This window comes from Pogoniulus pusillus, chromosome 6 (genome assembly GCF_015220805.1).
Source record: "Pogoniulus pusillus isolate bPogPus1 chromosome 6, bPogPus1.pri, whole genome shotgun sequence".
Classification (NCBI taxonomy): domain Eukaryota; kingdom Metazoa; phylum Chordata; class Aves; order Piciformes; family Lybiidae; genus Pogoniulus; species Pogoniulus pusillus.
The window spans coordinates 15,439,606-15,461,906 of NC_087269.1; the positions used below are offsets into that span (position 1 = coordinate 15,439,606).

General features: G+C 46.7%; 1 protein-coding gene and 1 long non-coding RNA gene across 4 annotated transcripts in view; both read right to left on the bottom strand.

Annotated features, from left to right (window-relative positions):
- The window catches only part of LOC135176035 (uncharacterized), a 31,712-nt gene extending 16,263 nt beyond the window's left edge, over positions 1 to 15,449 (bottom strand). The window contains exon 1 of the long non-coding RNA XR_010302535.1: positions 15,379 to 15,449. This is a non-coding gene — a long non-coding RNA (uncharacterized LOC135176035). The remainder of the gene's footprint in view (positions 1 to 15,378) is intronic.
- The window catches only part of HPSE2 (heparanase 2 (inactive)), a 119,809-nt gene that overhangs the window by 83,574 nt on the left and 13,934 nt on the right, over positions 1 to 22,301 (bottom strand). For 2 of the 3 annotated variants that reach the window (XM_064144618.1, XM_064144617.1), the window contains one exon: positions 19,803 to 19,964. The exons of the other annotated variant lie outside the window; for it this stretch is intronic. In XM_064144618.1, the coding sequence (XP_064000688.1) occupies positions 19,803 to 19,964 (162 nt within the window). The remainder of the gene's footprint in view (positions 1 to 19,802; positions 19,965 to 22,301) is intronic. 3 annotated transcript variants of the gene reach the window in all.

The window sequence follows — 22,301 nt, forward strand, 5'->3', positions numbered from 1 at the left end:
CCAATAAAAGCAGAAGCCCCAACATCAGAATTATCCAAGTGCTATTATTTTAAGTGCAGAACAATGATTTACATCATCAGGACTTAACTCCTCATTTCCCAACTTCTCATCACATGTCTGCACTGAATCATACCAAAAACAAATTAACCCTTCACAGAAAAAAACCATTACCATTACCAAACTGCATCTTATTCTCTGAAGCAGAAAATTGCCTTTTTTCCCCTCTTTTTTTTTTTTTCCTTTTTCTTTCTTCCCTTCCAGCAAAAATCAGCAGCAACAACAAAAAGCAGAACTTCAGCTTTGGAGCTGTTCATTTAGAGATACTGATTGCACTGTGCTGCCATCCCACAAGGCCTGGACAGGCTGCAGAGCTAGGTGAAAGCAAATCTCATGAACATGTGCAGGGTCCTGCACCTGGGGAGGAATAACAACAGGCACCAGTACAGGTTAGGGATTGCCTTACTAGAGAGCAGCTTCATGGAGAAAGACCTTGGAGTCATGGTGGACAGCAATGTGCCCTTGTGGTCAAGGGAGCCAATGGTATCCTGGGATGCATCAAGAAAAGTGTGTCCATCAGGTCTAGGGATGTTCTTCTCCCTCTCTACTCTGCCCTGGTGAGACCACACCTGGAGTATTGTGTCCAGTTTTGGGCTCCCCAATTCAAGAGAGACAAAAATCTGCTAGAGAGTCCAATGGAGAGCCATGAGGATGATTAGGGAACTTAAGCAACTGCCCTATGAAGAGAGACTGAGAGACCTGGGGCTGTTGAGTCTGGAGAAGAGAAGACAGAAGTGATCTGATCAATATCTGAGGGGTAGGTGTCACGTGGAGGGGGCCAATCTCTTTTCAGTGGTATGCAACAATGAGACAATCAACAACGGATACACACTTGGATATAGAAGGTTTCACCTCAAGCAATGAGACAAGGAACAACAGATACACACTTGGATATAGAAGGTTTCACCTCAAGCAGTGAGACAAGGAAGAAGGGATACACACTTGGATATAGAAGGTTTCACCTCAAGCAGTGAGACAAGGAAGAATGGATACAAACTAGGATAGAGAAGGTTTCACCTCAAGCAATAAGACAAGGGACAACAGATACAAACTTGGATATAGAAGGTTTCACCTCAAGCAGTGAGACAAGGAAGAATGGATACAGTATCACAGTATCACCAAGGTTGGAAGAGACCTCACAGATCATCAAGTCCAACCCTTTACCACAGAGCTCAAGGCTAGACCATGGCACCAAGTGCCACGTCCAATCTTGCCTTGAACAGCCCCAGGGATGGCGACTCCACCACCTCCCCAGGCAGCCCATTCCAGTGTCCAATGACTCTCTCAGTGAAGAACTTTCTCCTCACCTCCAGCCTAAATCTCCCCTGGCGCAGCCTGAGGCTGTGTCCTCTTGTTCTGGTGCTGGCCACCTGAGAGAAGAGAGCAACCTCCTCCTGGCCACAACCTCCCCTCAGGTAGTTGTAGACAGCAATAAGGTCTCCCCTGAGCCTCCTCTTCTCCAGGCTAAACAATCCCAGCTCCCTCAGCCTCTCCTCATAGGGCTGTGCTCAAGGTCTCTCACCAGCCTCGTTGCCCTTCTCTGGACACGCTCAAGCATCTCAATATCCCTCCTAAACTGGGGGGCCCAGAACTGAACACAGTACTCAAGGTGTGGTCTAACCAGTGCAGAGTACAGGGGCAGAATGACCTCCCTGCTCCTGCTGACCACACCATTCCTGATGCAGGCCAGGATGCCACTGGCTCTCTTGGCCACCTGGGCACACTGCTGGCTCATGTTCAGGTGGGTATCAATCAGCACCCCCAGATCCCTCTCTGTCTGGCTGCTCTCCAGCCACTCCGACCCCAGCCTGTATCTCTGCATGGGGTTGTTGTGGCCAAAGTGCAGCACCCTGCACTTGGAGCTATTGAACCTCATCCCATTGGACTCTGTCCATCTGTCCAGGTGGTCAAGGTCCCACTGCAGAGCCCTTCTGCCCTCCAACTCAGTCACATCTGCCCCCAGCTTGGTGTCATCTGCACACTTGCTGATGACTGACTCGATGCCCTCATCCAGATCATCTATGAAGATGTTAAAGAGGATGGGGCCCAGCACAGATCCCTGAGGGACACCACTAGTGAGAGCCGCCAGCTGGATGTGGCTCCATTCACCACCACTCTCTGGGTCCGGCCCTCCAGCCAGTTCCTAACCCAGCACAGAGTGTTGCCATCCAAGCCGTGGGCTGACAGCTTAGCCAGCAGTTTGCTGTGGGGGACAGTGTCAAAGGCCTTGCTGAAGTCCAGATAGATCACATCCACAGGCCTCCCCACATCCACCAAGCAGGTCACCTGATCATAGAAGGAGATCAGGTTGGACAGGCAGGATCTGCCCTTCCTAAACTACGATACAGAAGGTTTCACCTCAAGCAATAAGACAAGGGACAACAGATACAAGCTTGGATATAGAAGGTTTCACCTCAATGTGAGGAGAAGCTTCTTTACAGTGAGGGTGACAGAGCACTGGAACAGGCTGCCCAGGGCAGTTGTGAAGTCTCATTTCCTGGAGACTTTCAAGACCTGCCTGGACATGCTCCTGCTCAGACTACCCACGGTGATCCTGCTTTGGCAGAGGTCCCTTCCAACCTCTAACATTAGGTGATCCTTCAACAGCCTGTTTCGCTGCTGTGCCCAAACCCCAGGATTTCAACGCCAGAATTCCAAGGTCGATCCTTCACTCCCTCAGGCCACAGAGTCGCTTCCCAGAGCAAAGGGTGCTCAGAAGCACACCGAGATGGGATTTCGCACCGCGTCGCCAGGCAGAGGCTCCGGTTTGTGGCCACTCGAGGAGCTCCCAGTTAAAAGGCGGCGGAACACACGTGCAGGGCTCCGTGTGAGGGAACAGCGCGAAGGGCTGCGTCCAAACAGGTGCAGCCCATTATCTGAGGCAAGCCTGTGCCGAAAAACCCCCAACAACAACAACAACAACAACAAAAAACCAGCCTCCTTGTTTGCTTCGCGGACTAAGAGCGCTAAAAACTTTCAGATAATGGCAAGTCCCTGAAGCTTTCAGAAAGTGTTTTCTCATACTCCGTACCTGGTGTGACAGCTGCTTCTCTGCAGCTATGGGGAGTTGTGGTTTTCCATTTGTGAAAATTCAAGTGAAATCTATCATTTTTTGGAAAGAACCTAAGTCCTGGGGTTCTCAAATATCTTTACAGGTTGAACGTCTGGAAAGGATCCAAGACTCCAACCAGAGCCTGACTATGTGGAAATGTTTAACTCTCTAAGAAACAGTATATAAAATAAGCTGTTTCTCCTGCTTGATGACTATTTCAGGATTGACTAATGACCTGTCATGGTGCCAAACACCACAGAGATGGCTCAAGAGGATAATTTCTGAAACTTGGATTTGTAACATTCTATCAAGTGAAGACTATTTCTGTGTCAAACCCCTAGATCTGTGAATTTATGTGCAGCAAGATCATAAATGAACTTTTGGACACCAACGTCCAGAAGTAGCTCTACTACATCTATTCAGCAAAATAGCTGCTAAATTTTGGGTTTGGGTTTTTGAGGAGGGGGTGCAATGAACAAGGTTAAAAACAGAGCAGGAAAATAAGGACTACTGTCTCTATAGGTCCCTCCTGGGGAAGCTCTTGTGTTTCAGCTGCTTGGTCTCTGGATCTTGTTTTGAGGAAGGATTTGGTGGCAGGGAGTGAAGATTGCCCTGCTGTCCTGGTCAGCACATCAGTTCCTTCTACCAATGCACTTCTCAAGGCCACTAGGGTTCTGACTTAGGCAGGGGGACCATGCTCAATTCCTCTATTAACCAGGACTAACTGTAGCCTATAGTTCAAACTTTGCTCTCAAGCAGAATGAAAGGTCTTTTTGGCCAAGTAACTAGCAAATTCAGTTTGGTTTCAAAGAGAAAGTCATTCCTGCCATCACCCATTCTCTAGGAGGCACACCACTCTCACTATCAATTTATAATGAGATTATAAGGATGGAAATGACTATTAATACAACACAGCTTGGCTTCCTGCTTGGTAAGAGGCTTGAAGACCTAACCTAGTAATCACCTCACAAACACTGTAACACCTGTCCAGAAAAGCTGCAGCAGGAGTCTGGCTTTCAGGTTGGCAGTGGCTGTTACTGCACTTCATACCTAGGCAGCAACAGATCAGGGTTTATTCTCAGTATCATAAAGCTCCACAGTATTAGCCCAAAGTTGTCCTGCATTAGCTTTTAAATTGTAGCTTCACTTTGTCTTTACTAACATTTCAAGCTATTTGCTCTGAACTTTTTTCTTCCCCTTGCTGACACTTGTATTTTATGATTATCTTTTAATTTTCTCTAAGTAGATGTATCTTACTACAACCTTGTCCATAGCTCCACATTTCCAGGATTGGATCACATTTATCACTCTTTTCTGACTCCTTTCCAACTGTACAGCACCTTATCTCTGTTAAAATGCAGAAGAGAACAACACGAGGTCTTCTCACTGGTCCTTAGAGGGCTCTGGTTGTGTCTGCCCTCCTAGTTGCTGCTTTGCTCATGTGGCCCATGCTGCTATTTGTAACATCTCACCTTCTTTCACCTTAAATTTAGCCTATACTTGTCAATCCTGTAACGTGCACACTTAGACTCAGTATCAAAATTAATAAATGCCTGTTCACTTGTAGCACTATCAGATACCACTTTCAAGCTCAGAGCTGTACAGAGCTTGATGCTGCAGGAGCGGGACAAAGCCAAACAGCAGGTTTTGCACCAGTCCCCTGACACACCCTGCAAGATAAGTGAAGGCTTTGGCACAGAGAGAACAAAGACACAGCAGGTGTTAGAGCAGCAATGTCTATTTAATAGCTTACAATTTAAAAATAACCTCTCTTGTCACTAGTGCTACAGGGCAGCTGCACCAGGTGGAGGCGAGCATTGTGGGGGGGTTTGGGAGCTTTTACTGCTGCCCAGGGGGACTAGAACATAGCTCAACAGCGAACCGGGCAGAGGGAAGAAAGAGTGCTCAGGGGCTGATTAGCAAGAGAGGCTGCCAAAGCACCACAGGAGGGAGAGTAAGAGAGAGCTCACAACAGGAAAAGCTGCAAAAGTCAAGTGGAAGGGCCATGAGGCTATGGTGGCTTATGGGCAGATACCCATCAGAACAGGCTGAGCTCCTGCACGGCAGGAGAGGATAGCAGCCCAGCAGCTAGTGTGTGGGAGAAGTGGAGAGGGAGCAGCACAGGCACGTTATGAAGCCACAGGGAAGATGCAGCTGTCAACCACAGCTCTACGGAAAGGCATGAGTGGGCTCAGCAGGGGAGACACACTGAATTTGGGGTTGGCCAGGCTGCAAAGAGTAGGCAGCCATACACTGTGGAGGCCACATGAAATGTACAAGGTTGGCTGGCAGAGGGAGGGAAGATGTCCCCTCTGGGACATCTCCTACCTCAGATAGACGAGCTGGATCCAAACCAACACATCAACTCATAACCCTGAGAGAGAACTGAGAACAGGGTCTCATGTCTGTGTAGCAATGGGGCAGGCTGAAGGCACTGAACCCAGGCAGGAAAGTGGGAGAGATGTGTGTAGCATCACCTATCAATAGCAGCTCTGGCATGTTGCTCCTATGTTGCAGACTCACAGGGCACAGAAAGCAGCTGTGGTATGGGCCACCTGGCAAACCCTGCCACCAGCTGCAAACAAGTCTTGAAATCTCCTTTGCCTTCTTTCATATTCACCTGTCTGGAGAATGGCAGTGCAGCTGCCTGGCATGCAAGGTACTCAGCAGCACAGGCAGCCTTCTGGAGGTGCAGCCCTCCTTGCCCATCCAGATCGCACCAAGCAGCATTCGCCCTTGTTGGCTTACAAGCACCTGTCTCACACAGACTTGTTCCTTGCAACTTCAGCACAGCTGACAGAGCATCTCACCCTCTGGCTCACACTAACAGCATGAACAAAGCATCCCAAGCCTGGCTTTTCCCTTGAGACAGCCTTCCCACACCAACCCCTGAGGTTCCATGTTACTCCAAGCTCTCATGTCACACCCTATGGCAGACATGATACATCCCCAGCATCCTGCTTTTCACAGTATCACAGTATCACCAAGGTTGGAAGAGACCTCACAGATCATCAAGTCCAACCCTTTACCACAGTGCCCAAGGCTAGACCATGGCACCAAGTGCCACATCCAACCTTGCCTTGAACTGCCCCAGGGACGACGACTCCACCACCTCCCCAGGCAGCCCATTCCAGTGCCCAATGACTCTCTCAGTGAAGAACTTTCTCCTCACCTCGAGCCGAAATTTCCCCTGGCGCAGCCTGAGGCTGTGTCCTCTTGTTCTGGAGCTGGCCACCTGAGAGAAGAGAGCAACCTCCTCCTGGCCACAACCACCCTTCAGGTAGTTGTAGACAGCAATAAGGTCACCCCTGAGCCTCCTCTTCTCCAGGCTAAACAACCCCAGCTCCCTAAGCCTCTCCTCGTAGGGCTTGTGCTCGAGGCCTCTCACCAGCCTCGTCGCCCTTCTCTGGACACGCTCAAGCATGATGGACCTGTAGCCAGCCCTCCCCACACACTTGCTTTAGATAAACCAATGCCCTTGTCCCACAAGGGGATGGAGTCACAAGTTAAGCACCATGTGTGTGAGTAAAAGCAGATCTCTGCAAGGCACTGGTGTTGAGCAAGCTGGGCAAGAAGCAGCTCATGCCAACAGGCTCAGACATCATACCCTAGCATACCCATCTAAATGCAAAGCCTCCATAGGTACATACTTTCACTGCTACATATGTACACCCCTATTTTTTTGTCTCCTACTGATCTAGGGACTGTCATGCAGTAGGTAACACACACTGGGTTAGATCCACAGCCTTCCTGGATGAGTATGTTCCAGGGAGCACCCAGAAACAGTTATACAAGATCAAAAGACTTCCAGAAGGACCTTTTGCAGTTGGTACAAGTGCTACTTTGTCAGACATCTAAGCAATTTCTTGGCCTGTGAATCCCCTACCTCAGCATTAGTCTCCAAACAAATCCCAGAGCTGAATCAGCTTCCTCCATTTAGAAGATCCACTCAAATTATCTCTAGGATTCCCATCTTTCTCTCCTTCTCTTCTCTTTACAAATATATAAATAGCTACATCGTCATAGGAGACAAGTAGAGACTGACTCTTAGGGGTAAAAAAGCAGATGTTTCCCCATCTTCCCTAACAAAGTCATATTTTATATAAGGCTCTTCAATGGATTTATAGCCAATGAAGGGATGTTACTACATTAGCTCATGGAGGGGGTGGGTGATAAAAACTGGAAAGGAAGAGCCAGACAAGGGAAAAAGAAGCTATCCAGAGCGCTGCAATTGGAGAAGCATGACAAATGGGCAGCACAGTTTTAGAAGGCTTCGACAGCAAGGCAGATTGCCTGGCTGGGAGTGATTGTCCACAGCTGGAGCATCGCAGAGACCATCTGGTATTTCTTAAACATGCTTTCCCCAGGTGATCCGATTCTTGGAGTGCCCCAGCAAAGAGAAGAAAAAAGGCTTGCAAATCCCAGCCCCATTTCCAGGGTTCCCTTAATTAGTTAACAGAATTATATTTCAACTCATTTCAGTTTCACCTACAACCTTGCTTTTGCCACCTTTTCCACAGAGAGGGGAAATGGAAAAAAAAAAAAGAGAAGTATTTCAATTCATGGTGCTTTAATTTCTTTAAGAAAGTCAATGATTGTGTCTCTTGGCACAGCAACCCAATATAAAACTTAATGAAGTAAGGAGAGATTCAAAATTTCTTTTGAACACCTTGTAACCTTGCCCTTCCCCACACCACCTTCAGCTGCATAAAGTGTGCATACCCACAGGCTCTCACCTAACTCCCCCCCCTGCAACATATCCACCCCCAGCCAGTACGAGCCTCTGAAAAAACGGAGCATGGACCACATGGGGGGCTCCAGGAACCCCTTATTTCCAAGAGTTGGACCCTTTCTGTGGGTTGCAAAATGCTAATTTGTTTAACCATATGTGTCACACATTCCTGCTCCCAACAAGGAGGCCTGGTGGAGGAGCAGTAGAGGGACTGGTGTCCTTGTGTTCCTCATAGGACAGCCCCTTCCTGAGCCAGGAGCACCAGGAACCAGCTAGTGAAGAAAAGAGCAAAAGAACAGGGTAAATAATAAATGAATGGACAGATGGAAAAGGGGTTAGAGCAAGAAAAAGGAGAACAAGCCTTGGGAACCAAACAGCGTTCCCACCAGCAGGCAGTGCCCCCACTGAGCTGCGTGGGGCAGGCAGGAGCCAGGGTCCGGCCACAGAGATTATCCCTGGCGCTCCCTGCCAAGCCAGGCGTACCAACCATACCTCTCCTCTCTCCTCTGTTTTCTCCATGCATTAGCCCAGCCACAAAGCATAGGCCCGTCAGAGATGTATTCTGCACATCACAGACACATCCCCTGTTCCTGGCTGCAACCTTCCTAGCAGCATGTAAATAACCATTCCTGCCATTTTTCATGGTGAGCAAACACACAGGGGCAGTGGACAGAGCACTGAAACTGGTGATACTCCTCTGCCTGCAGTGAGATTCGTTGCTATGTTACAGTTTTCTAGGATTTACTTTTTTTTTTTAATGCTGATAACTCACCAGACACAGAACCCCCTTCTTTGCCCTCAGCAGCAGCTACCTTCTCACAGGCTGCACTTGGAAAAAGCTAGTGGGACCATCATCCCAGTCAGAAATACACACAGCAGGTGCTTCAACTTCTCCAGACTGAGAAAAAAGATCTAATTCAATTATTGGGAAGAAAATGCTGGGCAGAAGAATCTGAAAGAACATTTAAAGCTGGTTTTGTCTTGCTTTGTTTTTGTCAGGTGGTTTAGTTGGCCAGATGTGCAAGTTTGAAGCTAGATAGAATGCTTTGGTGACAAGAACTAGAGTACAGGCTGTGAAAAAGAAACAGTGGTGAAGTCTACTTCACTCATAGGCTCGCTGAGAGGTATAAAGGCAAGAATCCAAACACAGATAAGGGAGTCGCTCTTTGTCCAGGCTGCGGGATGCTTTGCTCTCTAACCTCACCTTCTGTCTCTCTGATTAATCCACTTGCTTCCTAACCCCCCTGGCCAACCTCCTTTCTTCCTTGGGGCACAAGGCAACATCTGGGGTAAGGTACAGGGGTGGGAAAAGGTGGAAGGGTGGTTGGGAGCCCCTCCTGGGGCCTCAGGTTTCTGGGAGGGCTGTTGTGTTTCTGTATTACCTTTTACCTTGTATATTTCTGTATCTAACTGTATATACTGTAAATAGCTGCTTGTATATTGTGCTAAGCTGTAAATAATAAGCTTCATTCAATTTCCAGAGCTGGCTGAGTCTAGTCTGGGTGATTTCTAAAGTGTGGGGGGGGGGGGGGGGGCGGGCGGGGGGCGGGTAACACTCAAACCACCACACCAGAATCAGCCTATTACACCACCATGCTGGAAGGGTATTTTGGCTGGAAACCCATTCTTATGTAGTGGTGTAGACAGAAATAACAGAAAACAGTGCACAAGTTAGAGAAACAGCAACCAACTGCAAATTACAAAGAAAATCATTGAAGCACAATGGAAAAAATTCTAATGCCTAACAGAGTTAATAGGGGGAATTCAAATACAAAGGAAAGAAGGGAAATGTGAATGGGGACACAGAGCCATTATCTTGTGCACAAAATTACCAATGTAACTACAAAGATATAAATATGTACCTTGCACATTCAGGAAAAAGACAGGATGATGAACTCCTAAGACAACATACTCCAGTTTACTAATAATCAAGAGATTTATTAGATAACATCTGCTTTAGATAAACACTGTTAAATCACCAGCCCTGGATAATTTGCACCTCCAAGTGTGCAAAGGAGATCTCTGACCCATTGAGGCTGGTTTTTAATAAATCTTGGAATGCCAAGTAATTCTAGAAGGGTAGGAGAGCCCTAGCCCCATGCCGGTGCTTAGGCAGGACTGGCTGACCTAGGGAGCAACAGCCAGTCAGACAGCAGATCTAGACAGAGTAATTAAAAGCTGATATGAGTACTTACCAATAGTTCATTACAGTTATGTCTCAGCTAATTACCAGCCAACGCATGTTGTACAGAATCAAGACCTGTCTTACTGATGTTACAGCTTGATTTAAGAACTTGTGTTAAGAGAAATAATTTGCTATAACTAGATGGACATTACAGCTTGGTTTAAGAACTTGTGTTAAGAGAAAGAATATGATGTAACTAGATGGACAGAAGTGGCTGATCAGACAAAAACATACCCATTGCCTGCTTCTTGCTTCACAGAATGCAGTGCTTTTTCCAATCACTTAAAGATTCTTAGTGGCAGCCTCTAGATGCAGACAGGTAGGCTAGTAAATAATAAACAAAACAGCCTGTCTATCCTCTGATCCCATTTGTATGACTATAAGGCCACCTCCCAACCTAGTGAGCTTTAATTCAGCCAAGCACAAGCTAATACATATCCAGGAAAACAATATGGTACTCATGCCTCCAAGATGGAAAAAATATGTCCTGCACGGCCACAGGAGGAGATATGAAGTGACTCTGGCAAAACAAAGTTAAAGTAGCCAAATCTATTCAGATTACAAATGAGGAAAATCCACACGATTGATATATTTTTAACATTAGTGTGTGGGGTGAAAGGGTTTCTAACCTGATGATGAGAGGCAAAGGCGGCTCCAGGGATTGAAAGCTGGAGTTAAGGACAGTTCTGAACAAGAGAAAAAGTATTACCAGCACAGTAGAGGGCAAGAAACACCACACAAGAAGGTATGGATGATCTTGAGGCCCAGCATAGAAGCATGAGCTGAAATTCAATAGTACAAAGGGAAGGTATAAAAAACTCTGTGTAATGTAAGAGTGGAAGGAGCCCAGACACTGGCACACTAGGGGTCTGCTTTAGGCTACAAAATCAGGGAGATCAGAAGCACAAGTTTATTGGGAGCATCTGAAACACAGAACCCATTGGTAATTAAGAACCTTTAACTGCCCACAGTTGCTGAGAACAGAAGACATTGGACCCATCCTTGCATCAAGTTGCTGGAATGCATTCAAGGAAAAAAAAATTATGAAAGAAAAGAAAGGAACAAAGTTAGAAAGAAGGCTCCTTGAGGTTTGTTTCTCTCCATCAGAGAGGAAAAAAATGGGAAAACCCACAAAGGTGGAAAGCACTGTGGGCCAGGGAGCAAAAAATGAGTGTTTTGTACTTGTTAGGCATAGAAGGGCAAACAGCAGCAGAATAAAACCAGTGTTTTGTAAGGATAAAGATGTCAATATGTTCAGAGGGTTGGCAAGATCCACCTGGAAAAAAAACACCTCAGGTATTTTGCAGAGTGACAAGTGAGTGCAGGAAAGATAGTGCTCTGTAAACACGCAGCCAGATAAGAGAAGAAGTGCAGGTTATAGTGACGTGGGAGTACAGCTAAGCGTAAGTCACAGACTCCTCCACAGCTTGCAGCCGACCAAGGAGAAATGGAAACTCCATCAGGCTGATGCAGATGAGCACAAACGAACGGCACGAGGAAAGCAAAAACCTCACATGCTCAACAGAAACAGCGCGCAGCAGGGATCGCCGGCGCGCCAAGGAGACATTTGATAACTAGATCGGTGGGAAGAGGCAGACCAAAGAGTTCATCACCTCCCGAGCAGGGAGAAAAGGTTAATAGATTGGTTTATACCACTGAACACACCGCAAGCCCTTCCAAAGCTGTTGGTGTGTCACAGCCCTCCCTGCTCCCACCAAAATCTGTTTTCTGTTAGGTTTATGTGCTTGCTTTATTCTTTACACAGCACCCAGAAATGGCTGGTTCTGGTAATGGCATAACATAATTATAATGCACACATAATTGCTAATGTTAAGATGCACAATTTATAAAACATCTTCTCTTGTGAGGCTAGTCAAACAGGACAGCAAATTGAATGTAACAACTACCGACCACATCCTAAGAATTCGCATTCTCCAAAGTCACAAAAGCAACAACCGAATCAGATAACGAGAAAGCCAAAGTGTTGCTTAACAGACTTAGAGAGTGTCACCTGAAAAAGAGATTCACCTTCATGACCTCTCTCACACACACACACTGTCAGCACACAACGAGTTGTAAAACTACTAATTAGGGTAAGAGGAGGCCCCGATCCCAGGGGTTTGGCTCGCAGCTGTCGCGGGAAGCAAAGAGGTAGAAATGGGGACAACAATTTCAACGATAGCCAAAGATTCAGAGTTAAAGCTGGAATGTGCAATGCTGCTTTTGTTGGTTCATTAAAAGAGATAGAATAGAATAGAATCAACCAGGTTGGAAGAGATCTCCAAGCTCAGCCAGTCCAACCTAGCACCCAGTCCTATCCAGTCAACTAGACCATGGCACTAAGTGCCTCATCCAGGCTTTTCTTGAACACCTCCAGGGATGGTGACTCCACCACCTCCCTGGGCAGCCCATTCCAATGGCAAATCACTCTCTCTGGCAAGAACTTCCTCCTAACATCCAGCCTATACTTCCCCTGGCACAACTTGAGACTGTGTCCCCTTGTTCTGTTGCTGGTTGTCTGGGAGAAGAGACCAACCCTCAACTCCATACACAACAGTTAACACAACTAAAAGCAGCAGCACACGAGCAGAATGAAGATTGCTGAAGTTTGATGTTTGCAAGTAAGCTGAGGTCCATCAGCAACTATCTCTAGGAATTTCTGGAAGACAAATGAGGTTTCAAAAGACTGGAAAAGGCCAAATATAATGGCTATATTCAACAGGTTAAAAAATGAAGGAAATTGCAGGCCAGTCAACATAACTTCAATTCCTGGAAGAATTTTGAAAGAAATCATCAAACAATCTATCTGCAAGGAAGGGCTGGAAGCAATAGCCCAGCCACATGAAGGCAACCTGCCTTCTCTTTGACAGAGCAAAAGGGTCTCACATGTGAAACAGAGGCAACAGATGTTCTATACCTTTACTTTGACAAGGCTTTACCTCCAGTTTCATATCACATTTTAATTAGAAAATTAGGAGAATAGTCCAGATGAAATTCCATATGGGAAGCACGCAGCTGGATTGGGAAACAGTACAGAAAAGCACAGGCATGAAAAACCCAAGTTGCACCAAAACAACCCATGGTTATACAGGGATACACAGCCAGAGTGTTACATGCGAGATACACAAAATAGCTCTGGTGCTCCTCTCAGTCAAGAAAGGCCTTAGCTACAATACTGGGCTCATTTCAAGGCAACACACTTCAAAACCAGCCCAGACTCAGTGGAGAGAGCCTGAGGGATCCCAACAAAACCCAGAACCACAAAAAAAAATGAGAGAGGGCTGAAAGAGGGCTGCTCAAGAGGCAGAATCAACCATGCATGGGTCATTCAACTTGAAAATAACATGACCATGAGGAAAGAGCAAATGAAAGGCAAGTTGTTCAGTGTAGAGAGCAACAGTCTTCAGGGAAACATGATAACAAGCCTCAAATATGTAAAAGATTTCTGCAAAGAGGAAAGGAGTGCTGTAAGCTGTCCATGGGGACAAGACATGCTGTAATGGGCTTAAATTGAAGCAAGAGATTTTAAAAACACCAACTCCATAATGATATAGATAACTACACCCTAGAGCCAACTGCTGAGGGAGGGTACATCACTCCCATCACAGAGGCTTCAAGAACAAGGATAAAGTCACATCGTTTGAACCAGTTAACAGCGATGTCCCTGCAACATGGGCAACACCAGCGCCTTGCCACTGCCCCCTGACAACCTGCTGGCTTTACACAGGCATGCCCAGGAGTGCAGGAGATTACAGCTACACACCAAACGCCCTCAGAAAGCTGTGTAGTGAAAACAAACAGCCGCTTTGCTTCAGAATGAGCTCATATAAACAACTGATAATGGCACAAAAACGCTCAGTTACAAGAGGCTGTTTTTCCATGCTCCATTTTTCCCAGCACTGTCCCGCTACAATCTGATTCAGAGGTCTCAGAAGACACCTGCAAACCATCTTCAAATAGGACCTGGCAACTCTGCTGGTCATTAACTATGGGCTCAAAGTAGAAATTACTTTAACAACATACAACAGTTTTTTTCTGGTCCCTTCCTCACACAAAACTCCCCAGTGTTTCACAGCAATTCTCCCTCCCTCTCTCTTTCCCATAGGAGCAGATGATATTACTGTCTTCCCCTTGCTGACATGACTTTTCCAACAGTACCCAAGCTGTGCTAATCAAGGGAACAAATGTGGGGAAATTTATTTTCCCTGGGGACTTGGATGTGAATGCTGTGTTTTCTTCTCCAGCCCCAACAAGTGGGTCCAAGCTCCCCAAAGCTTGTCTGGTTTTCCAACTGTATCAGCTGGTCACCTAAAAGATACTGCCTCTCCCTATATACCTTTCCTCAAGCAGAGACCAGGTACAGCTGATCTGTCATGGAAAAGGCTAGAAGATGCCCTCTTGAGGTCCTTTGCAGATCTATTTTGTACAATGCTGTGGATAATGCATATAACATAAGAGGCTGCACTGGAGAGAAGAGCAGACAGTTGGATCCAAAAGACTCTCAGATAAGTGCACTGTGACACAGCCCCAGAGAGCACTGCTTGAAGGAACGCTGGAGAGCAAATGCAGTGCAGACCACCCCAGTGCAGCACCCAGTAGAGTAGCTACGATACAGATCGCTGCTGAGCAGACCACAGGACATTTAGGCTGCTGATCCTAAGCAAGCTGCCAAAAAGGCAAGGAAGCTGCTTTTGCAACATCCCACACAGGTCCCACCTCACAAAGAGTCCTCACCACCACCTCCAGCCCCACAGAGTTTGCTGTAAGCAGAGATAAAACTGCGTACCTAGGGAAAACTTCAGCAAACCCAGGCAGAGCAGCCTTTCTTCTAGCAGCACAGGCACCAAAAGCACACCCAACCCCACGCCCTTCTCTCTGCACAGACCCCCTTGCAAGGCCAGCCTGTGAGCCGCAGTTCCCACCAGACCTGGCACACTCACGGGACGGGTCCCAGGCACCAGGGGCATGTCCCGTTCCAGGACCATCGCTCCCGGAGCCACAGCATTCATCAGGAATCCCAAAACCACCGGGGGAGGTTCACAAGTGCAGGAAACACAAATGTCACAGGTGCTTGACCCAAGCTGCTACTCCCTGCCAAGGAACAAGCACAACTGTGGCTCTCAATGTCTTTGGGGGACAGGAGAAAAATGTATTTCTGTGGGGCAACTTCTCACTCACAAGCTCTTAACACAGACACAGCTCCCCCATCCCTGCTCAGTGGCACCCCACACATAGTTGCTCTGCAGTAGCTACACACATACCCTGCACCCTCATGTTCTGCTTTGCTCCACTCATCCCCCACCCACGAAAAGACAGGGTGTACCCCCTGTCACCACTACTTCATACTCATACCACTTATCCTAGATGAAGAGGGTCTCTCCCTCGACATTAACACCTCCAGAAGTAAACTTCTCCAAGGAAAGGCCCACAAATAGCTCACAGCTGTTCTTATGGCAGAGTTTTAAGCTATCTAATGACCTTAACAGAAGTAATGGGATGCCAGTGTAAAACACCTGATTGCAATGTGGGATGCAGACAATGAAATGCACTCTTTGGCAGCTCTCAGCTCTATTCCTAGCAGCTCCCACCTGATTTCAATCCCCTCAAGTCTCTTTCTGCAGCTGGAAAAGACCCTCTGCTAACACCATCAGCAGTGTGAGAGCACAGAGGGTTAACTGGGAGCATTATGTACCCTATGGGAGAGTCTCTTCCCTTAACCGTTGCTTTTAGAGGCTGTGTCACATGATGTGACAGGATGGAAGGCTTCCACCACACACCCCATAGTCTCCTCACCGGCTTTTCAGTGCAGATGTGGTGCGGTAGGACAGGCTGGAGAGCTGTCATCACCGGTCTCTTGGTGCAGTGAAGCAGTCTGCATTGTAGCTTCAGGCAGAAGGTAGAGCAAAAAGAAGAGACATTTCTCCATTGTTCAGAATGAAAAGTGGGGCACTATTTTGTTTCCTCAGGATGGGAAGTCTTAGAGGGAAATTTATGGTTCATACTTGTATCTTGGGAAGCTCAGTTACACTTAACACTTCATGTAAATGCAGGAGGGGACAGTTTTTCACAGATGTCTATTGACCTGAGCAATTCCCCCTTCTATTGGGTTTAACAGACTTTACTTACTAACAGCACAGGAACCTGTGGATATACAGTCTCTTAAAGTATAAATGCAGCACATTATCCCAGCCCAAACTGGCACCACAGATGGAGAGATTCAGCTTTAATTTGTCACAGCTCTGCCTGCTGCTGCCCCACTCCCCACAAGCTCACCCTGTAAAACCTGCATGCACGTTGTGTCTCCACAGCCCTGGGCAGTTCCTCACACCTCACTGGCTGCCAGCCCAGTGCTGTGCACTCACCCCTCAGCTCCAGGGCTCCAAAATCACCTTATTGTCACCTGGACATTTCTCCTGAGAGCTGCAAGGAAGGGGAGCCTGTAGTGCTGATTGCAACTTCTACCCCAGCTGATACAGCCATAAAAGAATCACCACTTGCTCCACCTAAATCAACTGGGAAAGAGCAGAGAACTGTTTCTAAGGGAAAATTCCTTCTCCTCCTCTATCCCATCCCGGTATGAGCTGTGAGAGCCAGCTCCCAGAGGCAAGCAGGCAATGCTGTGCACTCTCCTCTTGCTCTACCACAGACTCACTCAAGAGCATCAGAGATGCTGATCTGTGAAACAAGATACCTATCTCTGAGCACCAAGGGGGAAGCAGCAAAGATTAATAAACCTCAAAATGTTATAGAGCATTTAAATAGCACTGTCACAGATCAAAGAGCATCGCTCATCTCAGTCAGGCAGGCTCGATAAGCCTGGAAACATCACGTACAGAAAGCAAAGGCAAGATGTAAGAGAAAGCCTGCAGACAGGAGCCGAGGAAAGCTTGTACTTGCCTGAAGAAACCAAAGTGACCTAAGCCAAAATCTAACATGTGTTCCTGGAGGAACAACAGCCAGAAAGGCTGCCTGGTTTCACTCAGTCTCAGTTGTGTCTTAGCACAAAAAAGCCCACATTTCATTTTAAGACTCACTCTTACCTTGGAGGTACCTGCTGCTGGGAGCAGCTTAAATCCCAGTGCAAACCCAAAACCCTGAGATAAGGAGCACACTGGGAATCATGTGCAACTGGTGAATAGATTTGAAAAAGCCTCTGGTTTACATTGCTGCTACAAGGACTGCAGAAACACACTCCCTGCACTCTCAGAGCTTTCATTCTTAAAGCCCTGTGGATACTGCAGGGAGGTTTGATGGCAATACCACTTGCCCACACTTGTAGGCAGAGTGGGAGGCCTGATCTGTAGTCTTTCAAGTTGTTCATATAACTATGTCATGCGGGAGGAAGAGGAAGAGAAGGGGACTTTTTGTCCAAATCACAATAGTGGTGGTGGTAGCAGCATAAGGATAAAGCTCTCCTAGAGTAGCTCCTATCATAAAGCACCCTTATTCTCACTGGACTTTGAGAAAGATACTCCATTTACATTTCTTTGGGACAATTAAAGTGCTGCAGAAACTAGTAAGAAGTGTACCCCTCTTACACAGAGGCATGGGGTTGAATCTTCATCCAGTCTAAGTTGAGCACTGAATACTGAGGGTCATACACAGTACATGCAATACATGAGGCCATGTGACTCCTGGACACATATCTCCAGGAGGAAACCCTGTTGTCAGAGATCCCCCAGATACTCCATCCTTGCAAAGTCAGTTCTTCACTGTCCCTCCCTAAACCAGGTCTGGATTTGTTTTAGGGAGGGACAGTGGAAGCCCCGCCACCTGAGAGGTGGTGGAAGCCCCCATCTCTGGAGGTCTTTAAGGCCAGGATGAATGGGGCTCTGAGCAACCTGATCTAGTGTGAGGTGTCCCTGCCCATGGCAGAGGGACTGGAACTAGATGATCCTTGAGATCCCTTCCAGCCCTGAGAATTCCATGATTCTATGACCCCGCCTCCTGCACCTCACCTCATTATCTAGGGACTCCCTACAGCCCTCTAAAAAACCACTGTGCAGAACAAAGAGAAGTCCTCAAGCAAACTCCTGCTGATTGAATTCTGAAGGTAAGGAATGCCCTTCTGGAACAGATGTACAACCCCCTCTGCCCACCCCAAACACCAGATCCATCATGGAGAAGGGAAATATTTACACAAGTTAGTAGAGCTCCAGTTAAATATTATGCTTAGCTGTCTAGAGTCCATGTTCTCAGACCTATGTCTATGAAATAAAAGATTAAACTTCATAACAATTATGAAGTTGCTCTGCTCACATTCAAAGGGAGTTAAAGGACATTAAAATAGTTCTTTGGGTAATATTCCAGTGAAATTAGTCTCTCCCCGCCAGAGGGTTAAAGGTAAAACCTTCTGAACTATCCTGTAAACACACTTGGAAAGGCTAAGAGCTGAGCTGATAACCAGGTAGCACCTCTGCTCTGCAGGTTCTGTAAAAAATGTGAGCAATGCTGCAGAGCTTTGAAGCAGCAGGGGAAGGAGGACAGGGGAGAGCAGCTTCTCTTCTCGAGGGAAGTTTGTTTAGTGGAAAGTAAGCAAGTTGTCAGGGGAAAAGCTGACAATGTTGATTCCAGCAGTTGTACTGGGAATAAACAGCCAAGTGGATTACGTTACAGAGAATGAGAAACGGCGCTGAGGGTCCCATTTAAACGCTGGGCTTTCAGGAATGATATGATTCATCCATACTCATGGCCCCAGTGCCCACTGTCCCTCTGGGCTAAGACCTCTGCCAATTCTGGTATTGCCATCTCACTTCTGTGGGGTCCCCAAGAAGTTCTGCACAGCCAACATCCCCCGAAGAGCCAGAGCTCACTGCTACACTGGTGAAGACACAGACTGAGGCTGGCCTCAAGGCTGCCTCAGTCTTAATTGAATTAGGAACAGCAGCTGAGTGGGGAAGGTTGCACAGGACCCACTTGCCTCCCCTAGTGCAGCAGCATGGGAAGGCCACCACAGGGCTTGCCATCTCATCTCCAGTGAGAAGACAGGGCCCTCCCTCCCACAAAAATTAGGTGCCTCCCTGCCTTTCACAGAAAAGGGACCCATCAAGAGGAGAAGGAGATCTTATTTGATTTATTAGTCTCTTCCTCCTTCCCATCGTCTGTGGCTCATCCAGCTGTAGCGATAAGGAGAACAGCTATGAAAGGACACTGCTGGCTGCTGGGATCCCATCCTCCTGCCCACTCACTGTCTGAAGACATCAGTCCTTTACAAGCACCATTAAATGTGCATCCAAAATGTGGCAGTCTCTTCCATCCTTTGAGATTCTGTTCCCTGGATAATACAAACAGTTGCCAGAAAAAGAGTATCCTCTCATCTCTGTCTAGGCCATTATCCCTTTATATTTGCTCTTTAATATTTACTGGGTTCACACAAAGTGCATGCTCTGGAAAGGAAAAAAAATCAGCTGCAGCTTAAAGGATTCCAAATTTAGTAATTGCTACAGCCCCATCAACGTGAACAGTTAGCAGGGAGATTTCTCCAGCACTTCACGTGCTGTGGTATTCTGCTTAGGTCAGACTGTAGAAAACATTCTGTCCAAGGGCACCAAATCTGGAGTGTCTGTATAGGTGCCAGCCACGGAGGCCTTATGAGTCCACCACAGGTTCCTGCAGGTCCTCTCCCTCCCGGCACCCAGTAATCTCGGTAGGAAACAAAGGCAGCCAGAGAGGTGTTGATTCATACAGAGGTGAAGCACCCGAGGGTTTTAACACACCTGTAAGTTAACAAGAAGTAGCCTCAGCTCCTGGCTCCAAAGCTAGTCTTGCAGCCTTACCTGTTAATGTGAGGTTGCTGTATGTGTTTGAAAACTGCTCCTTTAACAAAACCAAGTGCATCTGAGCTGCCTTTTCCCTCTGTAGCTCCAACATTATGTCAGGATGCTGGGCGATCTTACAGCCTTTCTGCTTATCCAGGGCAATATCACTGCGAACAATGTCTACAGCAAAAGGGAAAGAAAAAAAGGAGATGGCCAAACCTCAGCTTTCATTTTCACCAGATGCTTGGATCAGCACCAGCCAACACGACAACCACACAACCATCACACAGCATGAATACCCAAAAAAAATGGGCCCAAACCCCTTGAATTCACTTATCCAATGAACTCTCTCTGTCTCCTTCTCTCCCACAGAAAACTCGAGTCACTGACTTTTTAATTTGCTCACACAACCTGTCACCCCTTCCACCCTTCATCTGCTTATCAGTTATCTCTTGCAATGATGACCCCTTCCTTTCTGCAAAGTGCAAAAGTATCCCAACATTTATATTACAACCCTGTTACTGGTCTGTTTGACACTAAATAATGAGAAACGACTAACTCCCATTCTGATGATCCCTGGTTTCCATTTACCCTTGCCTGTCAAAGGTGATGAAGAAGACTTGCTCTCACCTTGTTTATCCTCACTGAAGCTGTCACAGCTAGAGTTAGAGCAGCATGGCTTATGATTCTTGGAACAGGTCTCTGTACCCCCCTGGCTCCTGACTTTCAATTCAGGAGGCAAGAGAATCATTAAACTTTTTTTTCCCTCTTCGTGTAAGCATTTTATGAGTCAGATTGTGAAATATTAATATTATATTCCATCACCCAGAACTGCTCACCTTCTGGGGAAATTGAAAGATGAGGGTAGGGGTAGGAGGGAAAAACAAGAATCAAGTGAGATGTGTCCAAGTTTGAACAGGAGGGGAGTGGTACAAACTAGTCTTTGCAAGGTCCCTTTCTGAGTTTAATGAACTCTAACATGCTCAGATCTACAGGCACCATATGCTGCGTCTAGTTCTCACAAAACCTTAGGCAGCCAACACTGATAAGGCAGGATGGAAGTTGGAGTTCTTCCACCACATCATATGAGGTCACACTGCACATCAAGAGGCTTGGTTTACTTTGCATCTAGCTAGAAGTTTCTGAAAGAGCTTATTGTCAGAAGAGAGCCATGTCTTGCTCCACATACGCTCTCCAGCTCTGTTATAGAATAGAATAGAATAGAATAGAATAGAATAGAATAGAATAGAATAGAATAGAATAGAATAGAATAGAATGGAATGGAATGGAATGGAATGGAATGGAATGGAATGGAATAGAATAGAATAGAATAGAATAGAATAGAATAGAATAGAATAGAATAGAATAGAATAGAATAGAATAGAATAGAATAGAATAGAATAGTAGAATAGAATAGAATAGAATAGAATAGAATAGAATAGAATAGAATAGAATGGAATAGAATCAACCAGGTTGGAAGAGACGTCCAAGATCATCCAGTCAACTCGAGCATGGCACTAAGTGCCTCATCCAGTCTTTTCTTGAACACCTCCAGGGATGATGACTCCACCACCTCCCTGGGCAGCCCATTTCAATGGGAAATCACTCCCTCTGTGAAGAACTTCCTCCTAACGTCCAGCCTATATTTCCCTCGGCACAACTTGTTGCACACAGCAAGGAACAACAAAGTTGTTTCCAACAGCCATGCTCCTATCTTTCAAGGTGCAAGATCTCGGGTTCAGCAAGCCTAGTTTCAGAGCTCTGCTGTCTAGGGCTGTCCAAAGGTGTGGTGGAGGACTGGAAGCCATGTTATCTTCCTGGCTCTGAGCCTCATCCTAGAGTCACTACACTTTTCCTGCCCAAGCTGTGCTCTGTCTGCCTCTTTGATGCACAGCTTCTGAGAGGCCAACCTAAAAAAGACTCCTCAGAACAGTAACAACATTAAAGCACTTGTGATCTGTAGCTAAGGACACGTGTTTTCTTCTCCACCCACAGCTAGCATGCTCAGGAGTGGAGATAGGGCAGCATCCAGGTAACAAGAACATTTGACATCCAGCACAGGAGCTTCAATGAAGACAGATGAGGTGGGGCAAGAGGAAGGAATAATGTTCCCCTTCAGATAATGAGCACACACACTCAGCCATGTGTTTGTGGTGTACAAACTCTTAAATAGACAGAGTAAGATTTGAGCCTACCCAAACTCTGCCCAACTAATGACTGACACAATCCTGAATCCCTGTTGTGTGAGACATTTGGAGCACTGATGACTGACAAATGCAACCTTATTGCAGTCCCACACTAGAAAGGCCATTAATACAGCTACTAGTGTCACCTGGAGCTCCACCACCTTCCCGGGTGGTGGATTTTCTTCTCCACAGAGCTGAATGCAGCAGTTGTACATCCCCTACCTCCAAGGCAAAATGGAGTAACACACATCCAGAAGGTCTTGAAGGAACAAAAGACTACGAGGCAGAGAGGTTTGAAACTAGACAGTCAATACACTGTCTTAGGTTCTTT